Source organism: Vulpes vulpes, chromosome 10, assembly GCF_048418805.1.
Source record: "Vulpes vulpes isolate BD-2025 chromosome 10, VulVul3, whole genome shotgun sequence".
Classification (NCBI taxonomy): domain Eukaryota; kingdom Metazoa; phylum Chordata; class Mammalia; order Carnivora; family Canidae; genus Vulpes; species Vulpes vulpes.
Window position 1 is genome coordinate 26,143,222 of NC_132789.1, and position 13,905 is coordinate 26,157,126.

General features: G+C 44.1%; 1 gene segment (V, D, J or C); it reads left to right on the forward strand.

Annotated features, from left to right (window-relative positions):
• The first annotated feature begins 5,108 nt into the window (after nt 1-5,108).
• LOC140594091 (immunoglobulin lambda variable 8-61-like) lies at nt 5,109-5,573 on the forward strand. The segment is given in 2 exon segments: nt 5,109-5,154; nt 5,254-5,573. Coding segments are annotated over 2 exon segments (366 nt in total).
• Nucleotides 5,574-13,905: the final 8,332 nt, after the last annotated feature.

Below are 13,905 nucleotides of genomic sequence, written 5' to 3' on the forward strand. Positions count from 1 at the left end.
GGGTGGGCCACAGTCCTGGGGCCATAGCTCCCAAGCAGGGACACAGGCACTAAGGTAGTTAATCCCTTTACTGGTGACAGCAGTAGAGCATATGCCCCCCAGGATGCTGGCATGAAATCATGCCTCCCTGTAACCTTTTCCTTTCTTTTTTTTTTTTTTAATTTTTTTAAATTTATTTATGATAGTCACAGAGAGAGAGAGAGGCAGAGACACAGGCAGAGGGAGAAGCAGGCTCCATGCACCGGGAGCCCGACGTGGGACTCGATCCCGGGTCTCCAGGATTGCGCCCTGGGCCAAAGGCAGGCGCCAAACCGCTGCACCACCCAGGGATCCCCAACCTTTTCCTTTCTTAAAAACAATATCCATGGACCCTCTAAACTGTTAGACAAAATGTTTATTAAGGACAAACATTGTATGTTCTCATTCATTTGGGGAATATAAATAATAGTGAAAGGGAATATAAGGGAAGGGAGAAGAAGTGTGTGGGAAATAACAGAAAGGGAGACAGAACATAAAGACTCCTAACTCTGGGAAATGAACTAGGGGTTGTAGAAGGGGAGGAGGGTGGGGGGTGGGTGTGAATGGGTGACGGGCACTGAGGGGGGCACTTGACGGGATGAGCACTGGGTGTTATTCCGTATGTTGGCAAATTGAACACCAATAAAAAATAAATTTATTATAAAAATATTAATAAATCTTAACATCACTAATATTTTTTTTGCTCATAAAACGAGTAGAATAGAAGATGAAGTCCATACAGACAACAGCACACTCCATAATGCTATGTTTTAGGAAACATTACATTTATATTTATATTTTCCTTTTTTTAAGATTTTATTTTTCCGGAATGACTACATCCAGCATGGGGCTCAAACCTAAAACCGAGATCAAGAATCCCACCCTCCAGTGAGTGAGCCAACAGGGAGCCCCTATAGATGCATATTTATCATTCTAAAGGATTTTATTTCTTTATTCATGAGTGATACAAAGAGAAAGGCAGAGACATAGGCAGAGGGAGAAGCAGGCTCACTGTGGGGAGCCTGATATGGGGCTCGATCCCGGGACTGCAGGATCATGCCCTGAGCCAAAGGCAGACACTTAAACTATGGACCACCTATGCATCCCTAAATGTGTGTTTAAACACAAAAATGATTTTATGTATTTATCTGAAAGACAGGGATGGGATGAGATAGGGGAGCTGAGGGACAGGGACAAGCCGACTCCTTGCTGAATAGATAGCCCAAAGAAAGGCTGGATATCAGGACCGCAGCATCACAACTTAAACCGAAGGCAGATCATTAACCACCTGAGCCACCCAGGCATCACAATTATTAAAAATAATTTTTAAACTCAATTTGTCAACGTATACCACCAACATATATCACCAACACATCCCTTCAATGCCGTCCTTAGTGCCCATCACCTAGTCAGCCCATCCCCCACCCTCCTCCCCTTCTGCAACCCTGTTCCCTTCTGCAACCCTGTTTGTTTCCCAGAGTCAGGAGTCTCTTATGGTTTGTCTTCCTCTCAAACTTTCCCCCACTCAGTTTTCCTCCTTTCCATTATAGTCCTGCTCGCTATTTCTTTTTTTTATTTTTATTTTTAATTATTATTTTTATAATAAATTTATTTTTTATTGGTGTTCAGTTTGCCAACATACAGAATAACACCCAGTGCTCCTCGCCTCAAGTGCCCCCCTCAGTGCCCGTCACCCATTCCCCCCCACCCCCCACCCTCCTCCCCTTCCACCACCCCTAGTTCGTTTCCCACATTTAGGAGTCTTTATGTTCTGTCTCCCTTTCTGATATTTCCCACACATTTCTTCTCCCTTCCCTTATATTCCCTTTCACTATTATTTATATTCCCCAAATGAATAAGAACATATAATGTTTGTCCTTCTCCGATTGACTTACTTCACTCAGCATAATACCCTCCAGTTCCATCCATGTTGAAACAAATGGTGGGTATTTGTCGTTTCTAATGGCTGAGGAATATTCCATTGTATACATAAACCACATCTTCTTTATCCATTCGTCTTTCAATGGACACCGAGGCTCCTTCCACAGTTTGGCTATTGTGGACATTGCTGCTAGTAACATCGGGGTGCAGGTGTCCCGGCGTTTCATTGCATTTTATTTATTTATTCATGAGAGACACACACACAGAGAAGCAGAGACACAGGCAGAGGGAGAAGCAGGCTCCATGCAGGGAGCCCAACATGGGACTCGATCCTGGGACTCCAGGATCATTCCTTGGGCTGAAGGTGACGCTAAACCGCTGAGGCACCCAGGGATCCTTGGGAACTTTAAATCTTGAGCTTGCTTCAAGCACATTATGTCCTAGTAATGAAACCAGAGACAAGGCAGATGAAACTCCACTGTCAGGGAATCCTGATACACACTGTGACATATATATTTCAGTTAGCTGTCTAACTGAGAGCACTGATGCCCTGGAAAAAATGAATGGCTTAACGCCACAGAGCTGACCTGCTCATTCTACTGCTCTGGGCGTGATCATAAGGATCCAAATGCAAATGTCAGAGACCCTTCCAGGAGGGCTGGGGTGTGTGATATGGGCTGGGGGTGCACGGCGTCTGAGGCCAGCAGTGGGCGGTGCTGGGCTTCTCCTGAGGACTCAGGGTCTGGGCGAGGAAGACCAGGAAAGTCTTTCACTGGCCCCTGCACACTGGAGCAAGCAGGGTCCTCACTGTGGGTGACTTTCCTGCACCTGCAGCCCTGGAGCCACAAGAGCTCTCAGCTCTGAATCACACAGCCCCCATATTTCCTCTTCCACCGCATCATGGAGTAACCTGTCCAGACATGATTTTCTTGGAAGGTAGATGGACAGGACAATCATACAATAAATATATATATTTGTTTCATGAACTCGAACTGCAATGTTCCCTGGGGGAAGTATAGGACTCTTCAGGGAAGGGACTGTCCCAATGTCAACAATCAGATCACAGCAGGCAGAGCTCAGTGGCTTCTCTACCATGACCTGGATCCTCTCTTCACCTCCCCACTGATTGAACAGGGAGTTTCCCCTAGGGGAAAGAAAAAGGGTCAGGACAGGAGAGGAACTGGCTCTGCTTCTTGCTCCTGTCATCTGGGTACAGGTGGTGGTCATCAATTCTTTGTGCCAACATCTGACCTACCTTCCAGGGTCCTGGGTCCAATTAGACTGGTTCTGTCATCCACAGTGTTTAAGTCTTTGTTGAAAAAATGGTTTAAAATATATATTAAAACAAAATTCATATATTCTAAACTTATTTTATCATTCTAGCAAATCACGGGAGGAAGCACAACCCAACAGAAGTGTATCAGATTTAAATTGCTGGGAGATATCATCACAGAATTGACTCAAAATCTGAGATACTAGAATCCATTTGACACTGGGTAAAATTGGCCTTGATCACCAGGGAGGATTGGGGCTGAGACTAGTTGTGTGCAGTCTCTCAGTGATGAGGCACATGGAATGAGGGGAGCAGATGTGAAGAGGCACTGAGCTATGCATCAGATGCCCCAACCCGGGTAGAGCCCCCGAGCTCCCAGTGCTGGTTCTCTGACACCCTGTGGGAGAGAACAGTGATGTGACAGGATGCACCACAGGGGACACAGTGATCTCTAGAGCGTCCTGGTCAGCCTGCATCAGTATGTCCTCTCAGAAGTACAAGCATTGCCCAGAGGAAGCTCCCCCAACTCATGAAGGATCACTCAAGACCCACAAAGGGATGCTGCTCTATCACCTTTGTGCCTGAGAGGACTCCTGGGGACTTGGGTGATTCTGTCTCCAGTCTATCAATCCCTCCATTCTGTTCTGGCTGAAGATCCCACACAGGTCAGCCCCACGGAAAATTGAATAGGACCCTGGTGTCTGGGGAAGCCCTGGGGCAATGTGCCCAGGTGGACACCCTCAGGGACCCTTGCTGATAACTATGTCTTCCAAATGTGCTCATGATGAAATATGCAGTAAGTGCCTGAGTCCTTTATCTTCCATCATTTAGTTGTCTCTTACCTGTCTTTCTCATTTCTGCCAATACCTTATAGTGACTTACAGAAATAGATATTATTTGTGTTTTCAGCTTTCCAATTCTTTCTTTACTCTTGAGTATGAATATTGCTCCTCATCTCAAAATTTGATAGATATGAAATTACCTATCATTCTCTAAAGGTCAAGGATGCGTTCATTTAATAGGAAAATCGTTTAGTATGAGTATTTTTCTCTGATAGGAGTTTGGGCTCTCAAACAGGAAGAGAAAGAAAAATAATCCTGTAGTGTTTATCACAACAGCAATTGACAAGTAATTCCAAAATGAATGCCAGTCATTTTTGTATCTCACACTGGGACAAACATGAGTCCTGAGCCTCATCTTCCCCTATTCCTGGAGACTCTTTACCCTCCTGCCAGTCCTCCTTCCTTCCAATCCCTTCCCCAGCCTTCCAAGACCCTCTGATCCTCAGCAGAACACAAAAGGAAATGGAGTTCAAAATGCTCCCTGAGGTTCACTTGTTCACAGTGTTCTGTTCATTTCTGATAAAGAGACATCACTGGTTAGCTCCCCCTGCACTACTGCAGACAGGGTCCATGATTAACTAAGAGGAGAGCACCATCCCTACAACCCTCTGAGATACCCAGTGTCCTCATTGCTGGAGGAGTGACTACTAAGATCCTCCAAGGAGACAAGAAGGAATGTCACTGGGGAGGGAAGAAAATTTTCCAGGGATATGTTAGATTTGAGGTGAACTAGATGTAGGGCCAGGTGGTGAAGAACGCATGCATCTCCTCATGCAGCTTTCAGGTTTCTCAGAGAGGAACCCTGGGACAGACGTCCCTAGGGTCATAGGGAGGTGATTTGGTGAAAGAAGTTTTCCTTATACTCAGTGTCCCAGGTCACCCTGCAGTCACTGTTGTCTGTGAGTCCTTAGCGTCTGCCTCTTTCAAGATTGCCCAGGGGAATATGTGGATGACTCTGGGGCAGAGAGAGAGAGGAAGTTGATTTGCATGAAGCGTCTTTTCCTTCTAATGGGTCTGAAGGCATGAAAAGGACCCAGGACACCCCTCTCCAGCCCAGAAGCCTGAGCAGGCTGCATTTTATGAGGGTCCCCACCATGGCCTGGACGTTACTTCTTCTTGGGCTCCTTGCTTATGGATCAGGTCAGAGAAAAGGATTCTGCATCTGTGAGGGCACATAAAAACAGGGACTCATGTGACCCTTGTCTCCATAACAACACCTTTCTCTCCTCTTGATTTTAGGAGTTGATTCTCAGACTGTGGTAACCCAGGAGCCATCACTCTCAGTGTCTCCAGGAGGGACAGTCACGCTCACTTGTGGCCTCAGCTCTGGGTCAGTCTCTACAGGTAACAAACCTGGCTGGTACCAGCACACCCCAGGCCAGGCTCCTCGCAGGATTATCTATGACACAAGCAGCCGCCCTTCTGGGGTCCCTGATCGCTTCTCTGGTTCCATCTCTGAGAACAAAGCTGCCCTCACCATCACAGAAGCCCAGCCCGAGGATGAGGCTGACTACCACTGTTCGCTGTATATGAGTGGTGGTGCTTACACAGTGATTTAAATCTATGGGGAAGTGCAGCCAAAACCTCCTCATGGCCTCAGAAAGGCTCACCCTTAGAGGCAGGAGAGAAAGTGAGGTGGGGAAAGAGTCAACATCACCATAGGAAGTGAAGCTCCCGGGTACCACTCTCCTGTTCATTGCTTAGTGGTAATCAACTCCATTCCATCTCGGCCAAGGTGTGTTCCTCTCTCCAATGTGACCTTCCAAGACTGTGCCTCCTTGCACCCTTTCTGCCTAATATGTTCAGGAGTGCAGTTTCCCTTCCATTATCCATAAACCAATACTGAGACTCAATCTACTGTTATCTATGAGGACTATTAATAAACTATAAATAAAGCATTGGTAGATCTCACTTTATTCACTAATTTGATTGTGAGGACTGAATTAAGATTTTCATAATGTGAAGCCTAATAAAACTGTAACCTCCCATCCTATACTTCTACATCTGAAACCAGTATTGGTGTTCATAGATGTATATTTTAATAAGCATCCCAAGAGATCTGCATGAAAGTGAGTGTTTAAGAAGCATCTATTATTTTATTAACATAAAATTATTCCTGAAAATATCCCTTTAAATGCAAAGAGAGTAACATCTTCTGACTCAATCATTCCCCAAACAGCACTAAAGATCCAAGAACACTGAGAAACTGACTCAAAATCGCAATCTATTGGTGACACAACAGCCTGCAGTGGAGCAGTGCATGCCCAGGAGATATAGAATTGAGGGACAATACATGACCAGTGGATTTGTAATTCAGCCTGCAGACTGTACAATCTCAGCATTATGGTTCCTGACTACCATTGGTTTCCAAGGAAATATCTAGAGACAAAGATTAGCATGATATTTTATATATGATTTGTTGGTACCTCTAACTAAGGTTGTGCAAGACTTGACATTATACGTGGGTGGTTTCTATTATTTTTGCCTCAAAGTGCATTATCTTTATTAAGTATTGATATACTAACTTAACTTGGAAAATTGAATTAGCAGTTAATTTTACATCAACAGTCATATTAAATGTAAAGGAAAATTACAGGCAAATAAGACATATCCGCAGCCATAATTGATACATTGTAGATTTTGTACAAGGAATGAGGAAACACTTCCTGTATTTCATGTTTGCTAGAACTTACACTGAAATTCTTCAACACTCTCCTTGACATCATCCCACAAACAACTTCAGGCCAGTAGGCTTCACTAGAGAATTCTATCAAGCATTTAATAGGGAATCATGAGAATACTAAGAGAAGAAAGATGAATTAGAATGTATTATAAACCTGGTTTTCCTCTTTTATTCTAAATTTAAAAATTTTTAAATAAGAAAATTAAAAATCCATGTGTTTCATAAGCATAGGAAACAAAATATAACAACATATTTACATACTCAATATAACAATGTACCAAAAGTAATCATTTAAAACACTTAATATTTGGATAACATTTTATTTTTTTTATTGGAGTTCAATTTGCCAACATATAGCATAACACCCAGTGCTCATCCCGCCAAATGACCCCTCAATGCCTATCACCCAGTCACCCCAAACCCCGCCCACCTCCCTTTACACTACCTCTTGTTAATTTCCAGAGTTAGGAGTCTCTCATGTTCTGTCTCCCTCTCTGATATTTCCCAATCATTTTCTCTCCTTTCCCTTTATTCCCTTTCACTATTTTTTATATTCCCCAAATGAATGAGACCATATAATGTTTGTCCTTCTCTGATTGACTTATTTCACTCAGCATAATACCCTCCAGTTCCATCCACCTTGAGACAAATGGTGGGTATTTGTTGTTTCTAATGGCTGAGGGATATTCCATTGTATACATAAACCACATCTTCTTTATCCATTCACCTTTCGATGGACACCGAGGCTCCTTCCACAGTTTGGCTATTGTGGACATTGCTGCTAGAAACATCGGGGTGCAGGTGTCCCGGCGTTTCACTGCATCTGCATCTGCATCTTTGGGGTAAATCCCCAGCATTGCAATTGCTGGGTCGTAGGGCAGATCTGTTTTTAACTCTTTGAGGAACCTCCACACAGTTTTCCAGAGTGGCTGCACCAGTTCACATTCCCACCAACACTGCAAGAGGGTTCCCCTTTCTCCGCATCCTCTCCAACATTTGTGGTTTCCTGCCTTGTTAATTTTCCTCATTCTCACTTGGTGTGAGGTGGTATCTCATGGTGGTTTTGATTTGTATTTCCCTGATGGCAAGTGCTGCAGAGCATTTCCTCATATGCTTGTTGGCCATGTCTCTGTCTTCCTCTGTGAGATTTCTCTTCATGTCTTTTGCCCATTTCATGATTGGATTGTTTGCTTCTTTGGTGTTGAGTTTAATAAGTTCTTTTTCGATCTTGGAAATGAGCCCTTTATCTGATACGTCAATCGCAAATATCTTCTCCCATTCTGTAGGTTGTCTTTTAGTTTTGTTGACTGTTTCTTTTGCTGTGCAGAAGCTTCTTATCTTGATGAAGTCCCAATAGTTCATTTTTGCTTTTGTTTCTCTTGCCTTCCGGGATGTATCTTGCAAGAAGTTACTGTGGCCGAGTTCAAAAAGGGTGTTGCCTGTGTTCTCCTCTAGGATTTTGATGGAATCTTGTCTCACATTTAGATCTTTCATCCATTTTGAGATTATCTTTGTGTATGGTGCAAGAGAGTGGTCTAGTTTCATTCTTCTGCATGTGGATGTCCAAATTTCCCAGGACTATTTATTGAAGAGACTGTCTTTTTTCCAGTGGATAGTCTTTCCCCGTTTGTCGAATATTAGTTGACCAGAAAGTTGAATCCACTTCTGGATTCTTTATTCTGTTCCACTGATCCATGTGCCTGTTTTTGTGCCATTACCACACTGTCTTGATGACCACAGCTTTCTAGGACAATCTGAAATCTGGCATTGTGATGCCCCTAGCTCTGGTTTTCTTTTTTAAAATTCCCCTGGCTATTCAGGGTCTTTTCTGATTCCACACAAATCTTAAGATGATTTGTTTCAACTCTCTGAAGAAAATCCATGGTATTTTGATAGGGATTGCATTAAATGTGTCAATTGTCCTGGGTAACATTTACATTTTCATAATATTAATTATTCTAATCCATGAGCATGGAATAATTTTCCATCTCTTTGTGTCTTCCTCCATTGCTTTCAGAAGTGTTCTGTATTTTTTAGGGTATAGATCCTTTACCTCTTTGGTTAGGTTTATTCCTAGGTATCTTATGTTTTTGGGTGCAACTGTAAATGGGACTAACTCCTTAATTTCTCTTTCTTCAGTCTCATTGTTAGTGTATAGAAATGCCACTGACTTCTGGGCATTGATTTTGTATCCTGCCACACTGCCAAATTGCTGTATGAGGCTTGCTAATGTTTTATGTATCTTATTAATTCTTTCAAAGGACCAACTCCTGGTTTTGTTAATCTGTTCTACAGTTCTTCTGGTCTGTAATTCATTGAGTTCTGCTCGAATCTTTATTAACTCTCTTCTTCTTCTGGGTGTAGTATCTATTTGCTGTTTTTTCTCCAGCTCCTTTAGGTGCAAGGTAAGCTTTTGTATTTGAGTTCTTTCCAGTGTTTGGATGGATGCTTGTATTGCGATGTATTCCCCCCTCAGGACTGCTTTTCCTGTAACCCAAAGATATTGAACAATTGTATCTTCATTCTCATTAGTTTCCATGAATCTTTTTATTTCTTCCCTAATTTGCTGTTTGACCCTTTCATCTTTTAGCAGGATGGCCCTTAACCTCCACATGTTTGAAATCCTTCCAAACTTCTTCTTGTGATTTAGTTCTAATTTCAAAGCATTATGGTCTGAAAATATACAGGGTACGATCCCAATCTTTTGGTGTTGTTTAAGACCTGATTTCTGACCCAGTCTGTGGTCTATTTTGGAGAAAGTTCCATGTGCACTTGAGAAGAATGTGTATTCAGTTGCATTTGGATGTAAAGTTCTGTAAATATCTGTGAAATCCATCTGGTCCAGTGTATCATTTAAGGCTCTTGTTTCTTTGGAGATGTTGTGCTTAGAAGACCTTTCGATTTTAGAAAGCACTACATCCAAGTCATGAAGTATAAGTGTAATATTATCTAAGTATGTCTTAACTTTGGTTATTAATTGATTTATATATTTGGCAGCTCCCACATTTGGGACATAAATATTGATGATTGTTAGGTCCTCTTGTTGGATAGATCCTTTAAGTATGATATAGTGTCCCTCTTTATCTCTCACTACAGTCTTTGGGATAAACTTTAGTTCATCTGATATGAGGATGGCTACTCCTGCTTTCTTTTGAGGATCATTTGAATGGTAAATGGTTCTCCACCTTTCATTTTCAGGCTGTAGGTGTCCTTCTGTCTAAAATGAGTCTCTTGTAGACAGCAAATAGATGGGTCTTGCTTTTTTATCCAGTCTGAAACCCTACGCCTTTTGATGGGGTCATTGAGCCCATTCACATTCAGAGTTACTATTGAAAAATATGAATTTAGTGTCATCATGATACCTATTCAGTCCTTGTTTTTGTGGATTGTTCCCTTCAACTTCCTCCTTTACAGAATCCCCTTAATATTTATTGTAGAGCTGGCTTGGTGGTCACATATTCTTTCAGTTCCTGCCTATCTTGGAAACTCTTTATCTCTCCTATTCTGAATGAGAGTCTTGCTGCATAAAGTATTCTTGGCTGCATATTCTTCTAATTTAGGACCCTGAATGTATCCTGCCAGCCCTTTCTGGCCTGCCAGTCTCTGTGGAGAGGTCTGCTATTAATCTAATATTTCTCCCCATAAAAGTTAGAGATTTCTTGCCTCTTGCTGCTTTAAGGATCTTTTCTTTATCTTTGGAATTTGCAAGCTTCACTATTAAATGTCGAGGTTTTGAGTGGTTTTTATTGATTTTAGGGGGGTGAAACCTCTGTATTTCCTGGATCTGAATGCCTTTTCCCTTCCCAGATTAGGAAAGTTTTCAGCTAGGATTTGTTCAAATACATATTCTGGACCTCTGTCTCTTTCGGCACCCTAGGGAACCCCAATTAAATGTAGATTCTTCTTTCTGAGGCTGTCAGTTAATTCCCTTAATCTATCCTCATGATTTTTTAATTGTTTTTCTCTTTTCTCCTTATTTTCCCTCTTTGCCATCAACTTGACTTCTATGTCACTCACTCGTTCTTCTACCTCTTTAACCCTCATCGTTAGGACCTCTAGTTTGGATTGCATCTCATTTAATTGATTTTAAATTTCTGCCTGATTAGATCTAAATTCTGCAGTCATGAAGTCTCTTGAGTCCTTTATAGTTTTTTCTAGAGCCACCAGTAGCTGTATAATAGTGCTTCTGCATTGGCTTTCTGACATTGAATTATAGTCCAAATTTTGTAACTCTGTGGGAGAGAGGACTGTTTCTGATTCTTTTGTGGTGAGTTTTTCCTTCTAGTCATTTTGCTCAGTGCACAGTGGCCAAAAACAAGTTGTACTGGAAAAAGGAGAAAAAGAGAGCAGAGAGAAAAGAAAAGAAAAAAAGAAGTAGAAGAAAAAAAAAGAGAAAAAAAGGGGGCGAGGCAAACAGAAAACAAAAAGAAGGGGAGTATCCTATGATCCTGTATACTGTAAACCCCTCGACTTCCCCTGGAACTTTCCAGTGCTGCTTGGTCAACAATTTGTTTTTCCCCTGTCTGTCTAGCTGGTCTTCTCGGGGAGGGGCCTGATGTGCTGATTCTCAGGTATGAGTACCTGGGGGAGCTGCTCAGCCCCTGCCTGGTGCAGGGCTCAGTGAAAGATGTTTAAGCTGTTTATCCAGTGAGGCCACTGTGAGGCTCACTGGGGGCTGTTTACCCTGTGAGACCTCAGGAGGAACAGCAGCAGTGATGCGGCCAGCTCCCCAGCCCTCGAGTCAGCTCCCGCAGTAACTACCAAGCTCCCAGTCCGCAGGGGCCTGGATGCTCCCGGGAGGGGGCTGACCTACTCAGCTCGGACCCGGCTGCAGGTGTCCTCGCTGTCCTGGGCCCTCCTGCCCCCGCCTGTCCCGGGGGGAGGCCGGATCCTGGGCTGTGTCCCCGGCACCCTGGGCTCCTGGGCCTGCGCTGCTGGAATTGCGCTCCAGCCGTGCAGCCCCCTCCTTGGAGCCTCCGCCTGAGTCTCCCCAGCTGCTCCTGGGCCGCCGGGCGCGCTGCAGCACTTTAGGGAGCTGGGCCGCGGGGTGTGGGGCTCTCCCCACTCTGTTAGTGCCCCTGGGAGCCTGAGGGCATCCCCGCCCTCCTGGGGTCCTGCTCCGACTCCCTGCGGACTCCCTGCGAGCACCTGTCCGTCCGGGAAGGTTGGTGCAGCTCCTGCTTCTCCGGGCAGGGCTCTCCTGTCCTGGGGACACTCGCCCCGGCCTCAGCCTGGCTCCTCGGGGCCCCTCCCCCTCGGATGCCTTTTGTTTCTTTATTTCTCTCCCCCCCCCCCCCCCGTCTTCCTATCTTAATAGAAGCTCGAACTCTTCTCATTGTAGCATTCCAGCTGTTCTCTCTTTAAATCTCAGGCCAAATTCGTAGGTTCTCAGGATGATTCGAAAGTTATTTAGCAAGTTGGTGGGGACAGGTGACTTGGGGTCCCCACTCTTCCACCATCTTGCCCCCTTTCGAGTATCAGATTTAAATTTCAGGAAGACATCATTTATGGACATAGCTATGAATTGCAGAAATGACTCAAAATATGAACTACTAGAAACCATGTGATCCCTTGGGTAAAAATTGACCTTGATCACCAGGGACGATTGGGGCTGAGAGTAGTTGTGTTCAGTCTCTCAGTGATGAGGCACATGGAATGAGGGGAGCAGATGTGAAGAGGCACTGAGCCATGCATCAGATGCCCCAACATTGGTAGAGCCTTTGAGCTCCCAGTGCTGGTTCCCTGACACCCTGTGGGAGAAAACACTTATGTGACAGGACACACCACAGGGGACACAGTGATCTCTAGAGCGCTCTGGTCAGCCTGCATCAGTATGTCCTCTCAGAGGTACAAGCACTGCCCAGAGGAAGCTCCTGCCTGACTCATGTAGGATCCCTCAGGACCCACGGGGGCGCTGCTCTATCACCTTCCTGCCTGAGAGGACTCCTGGGGACTTGGGTGATTCTGTCTCCAGTCTATCAATCCCTCCATTCTGTTCTGGCTGCAGACCCCCACCCAGATCTGCCCCACTGGAAAGTCAATAGGACGCTGGTGTCTGGGGAAGGCCTGGGCAATGTGTCTAGGTGGACACCCTCAGGGACCCTTGCTCTATGTATGACTTCCAACTGTGCTCTTGATGAAATATGCAGTAAGTGCCTGAGTCCTTTATTAGCCATCATTTCAGTTGTTATTTCTTACTGGATTTTCCCATTTATATCACTACTTTATAGTTATTTATGGAGAAAGATATTGTTTGTGTTTTCAGCTTTCCGAATTCTTTTTTTCTTTTGTATGAATACCATTCCTCATCTCAAAATTTGATAGATGTGAAATTCCTTTTGTCTTCTAAAGTGTCAGAGATGCCTTAGTTTAATAGGAAATTCATAAGTATTGTTCTCTGATATAAGTTCAGGCTCTCAAACATGAAGAGAAAGGAAAAAAATGCATGATTTATCAAACCAACAATTTACAAGTAATTCCAAAATCAATGTCAGTCTTTTGGTATCTAACACTGGGGCAAACAGAAGGCCTGAGCCTCATCTTCCCCTGTTCCTGGAGAATCCTTAGGCTCCTGCCAGTCCTCCTTCTCCAGGTTCCTTCCCCAGCCTTCCAGGACCATCTGGTCCTCAGCAGAGCACAAAGGGAAATGGAGTTCAAAATTCTCCATGAGGATCACTTGTTCACAGAGTATTGTGTTCATTTCTCATAAAGAGACATTCTCGGTTGTCACCCCCTGGACTATTTGTAGACACTGTCCATGATTATCTAAGAGGAGACCACCATCGCTACATCTGTCACATGGGCTCTGAGATTCACAGTGTCCTAGTGGATGGAGGAGTGGCTGCTAGGATCCTCCAAGGAGATAAGGAGCAATGTCTCTGGGGAAGGAAGGAAATGTTCTAGAGAGCGATTAGAGTTGAGGTGATTTAGAGGCAGGGCCAGGAGTTGGAGAATGTATCCATCTCCTCATACAGCTCTCAGGATTCTCAGCGAGGAACTTTGGGATGGAGGTCACCAGGGTCATAGGTAGGTGATCTAGTCAAAGATGTCTTCCTGACAATCAGTGTCCCAGGCCACCCTGCAGACGTTTGTGTGTGTGAGGTCCCAGCATCTGTCCCTTTCAAGATCTCCCAGGTGATTTGCGGGTGACCGTGGGGGAGGGACAGAGAAGAAGCTGATTTGAATAAAGCACTTGTTTATTATCATAG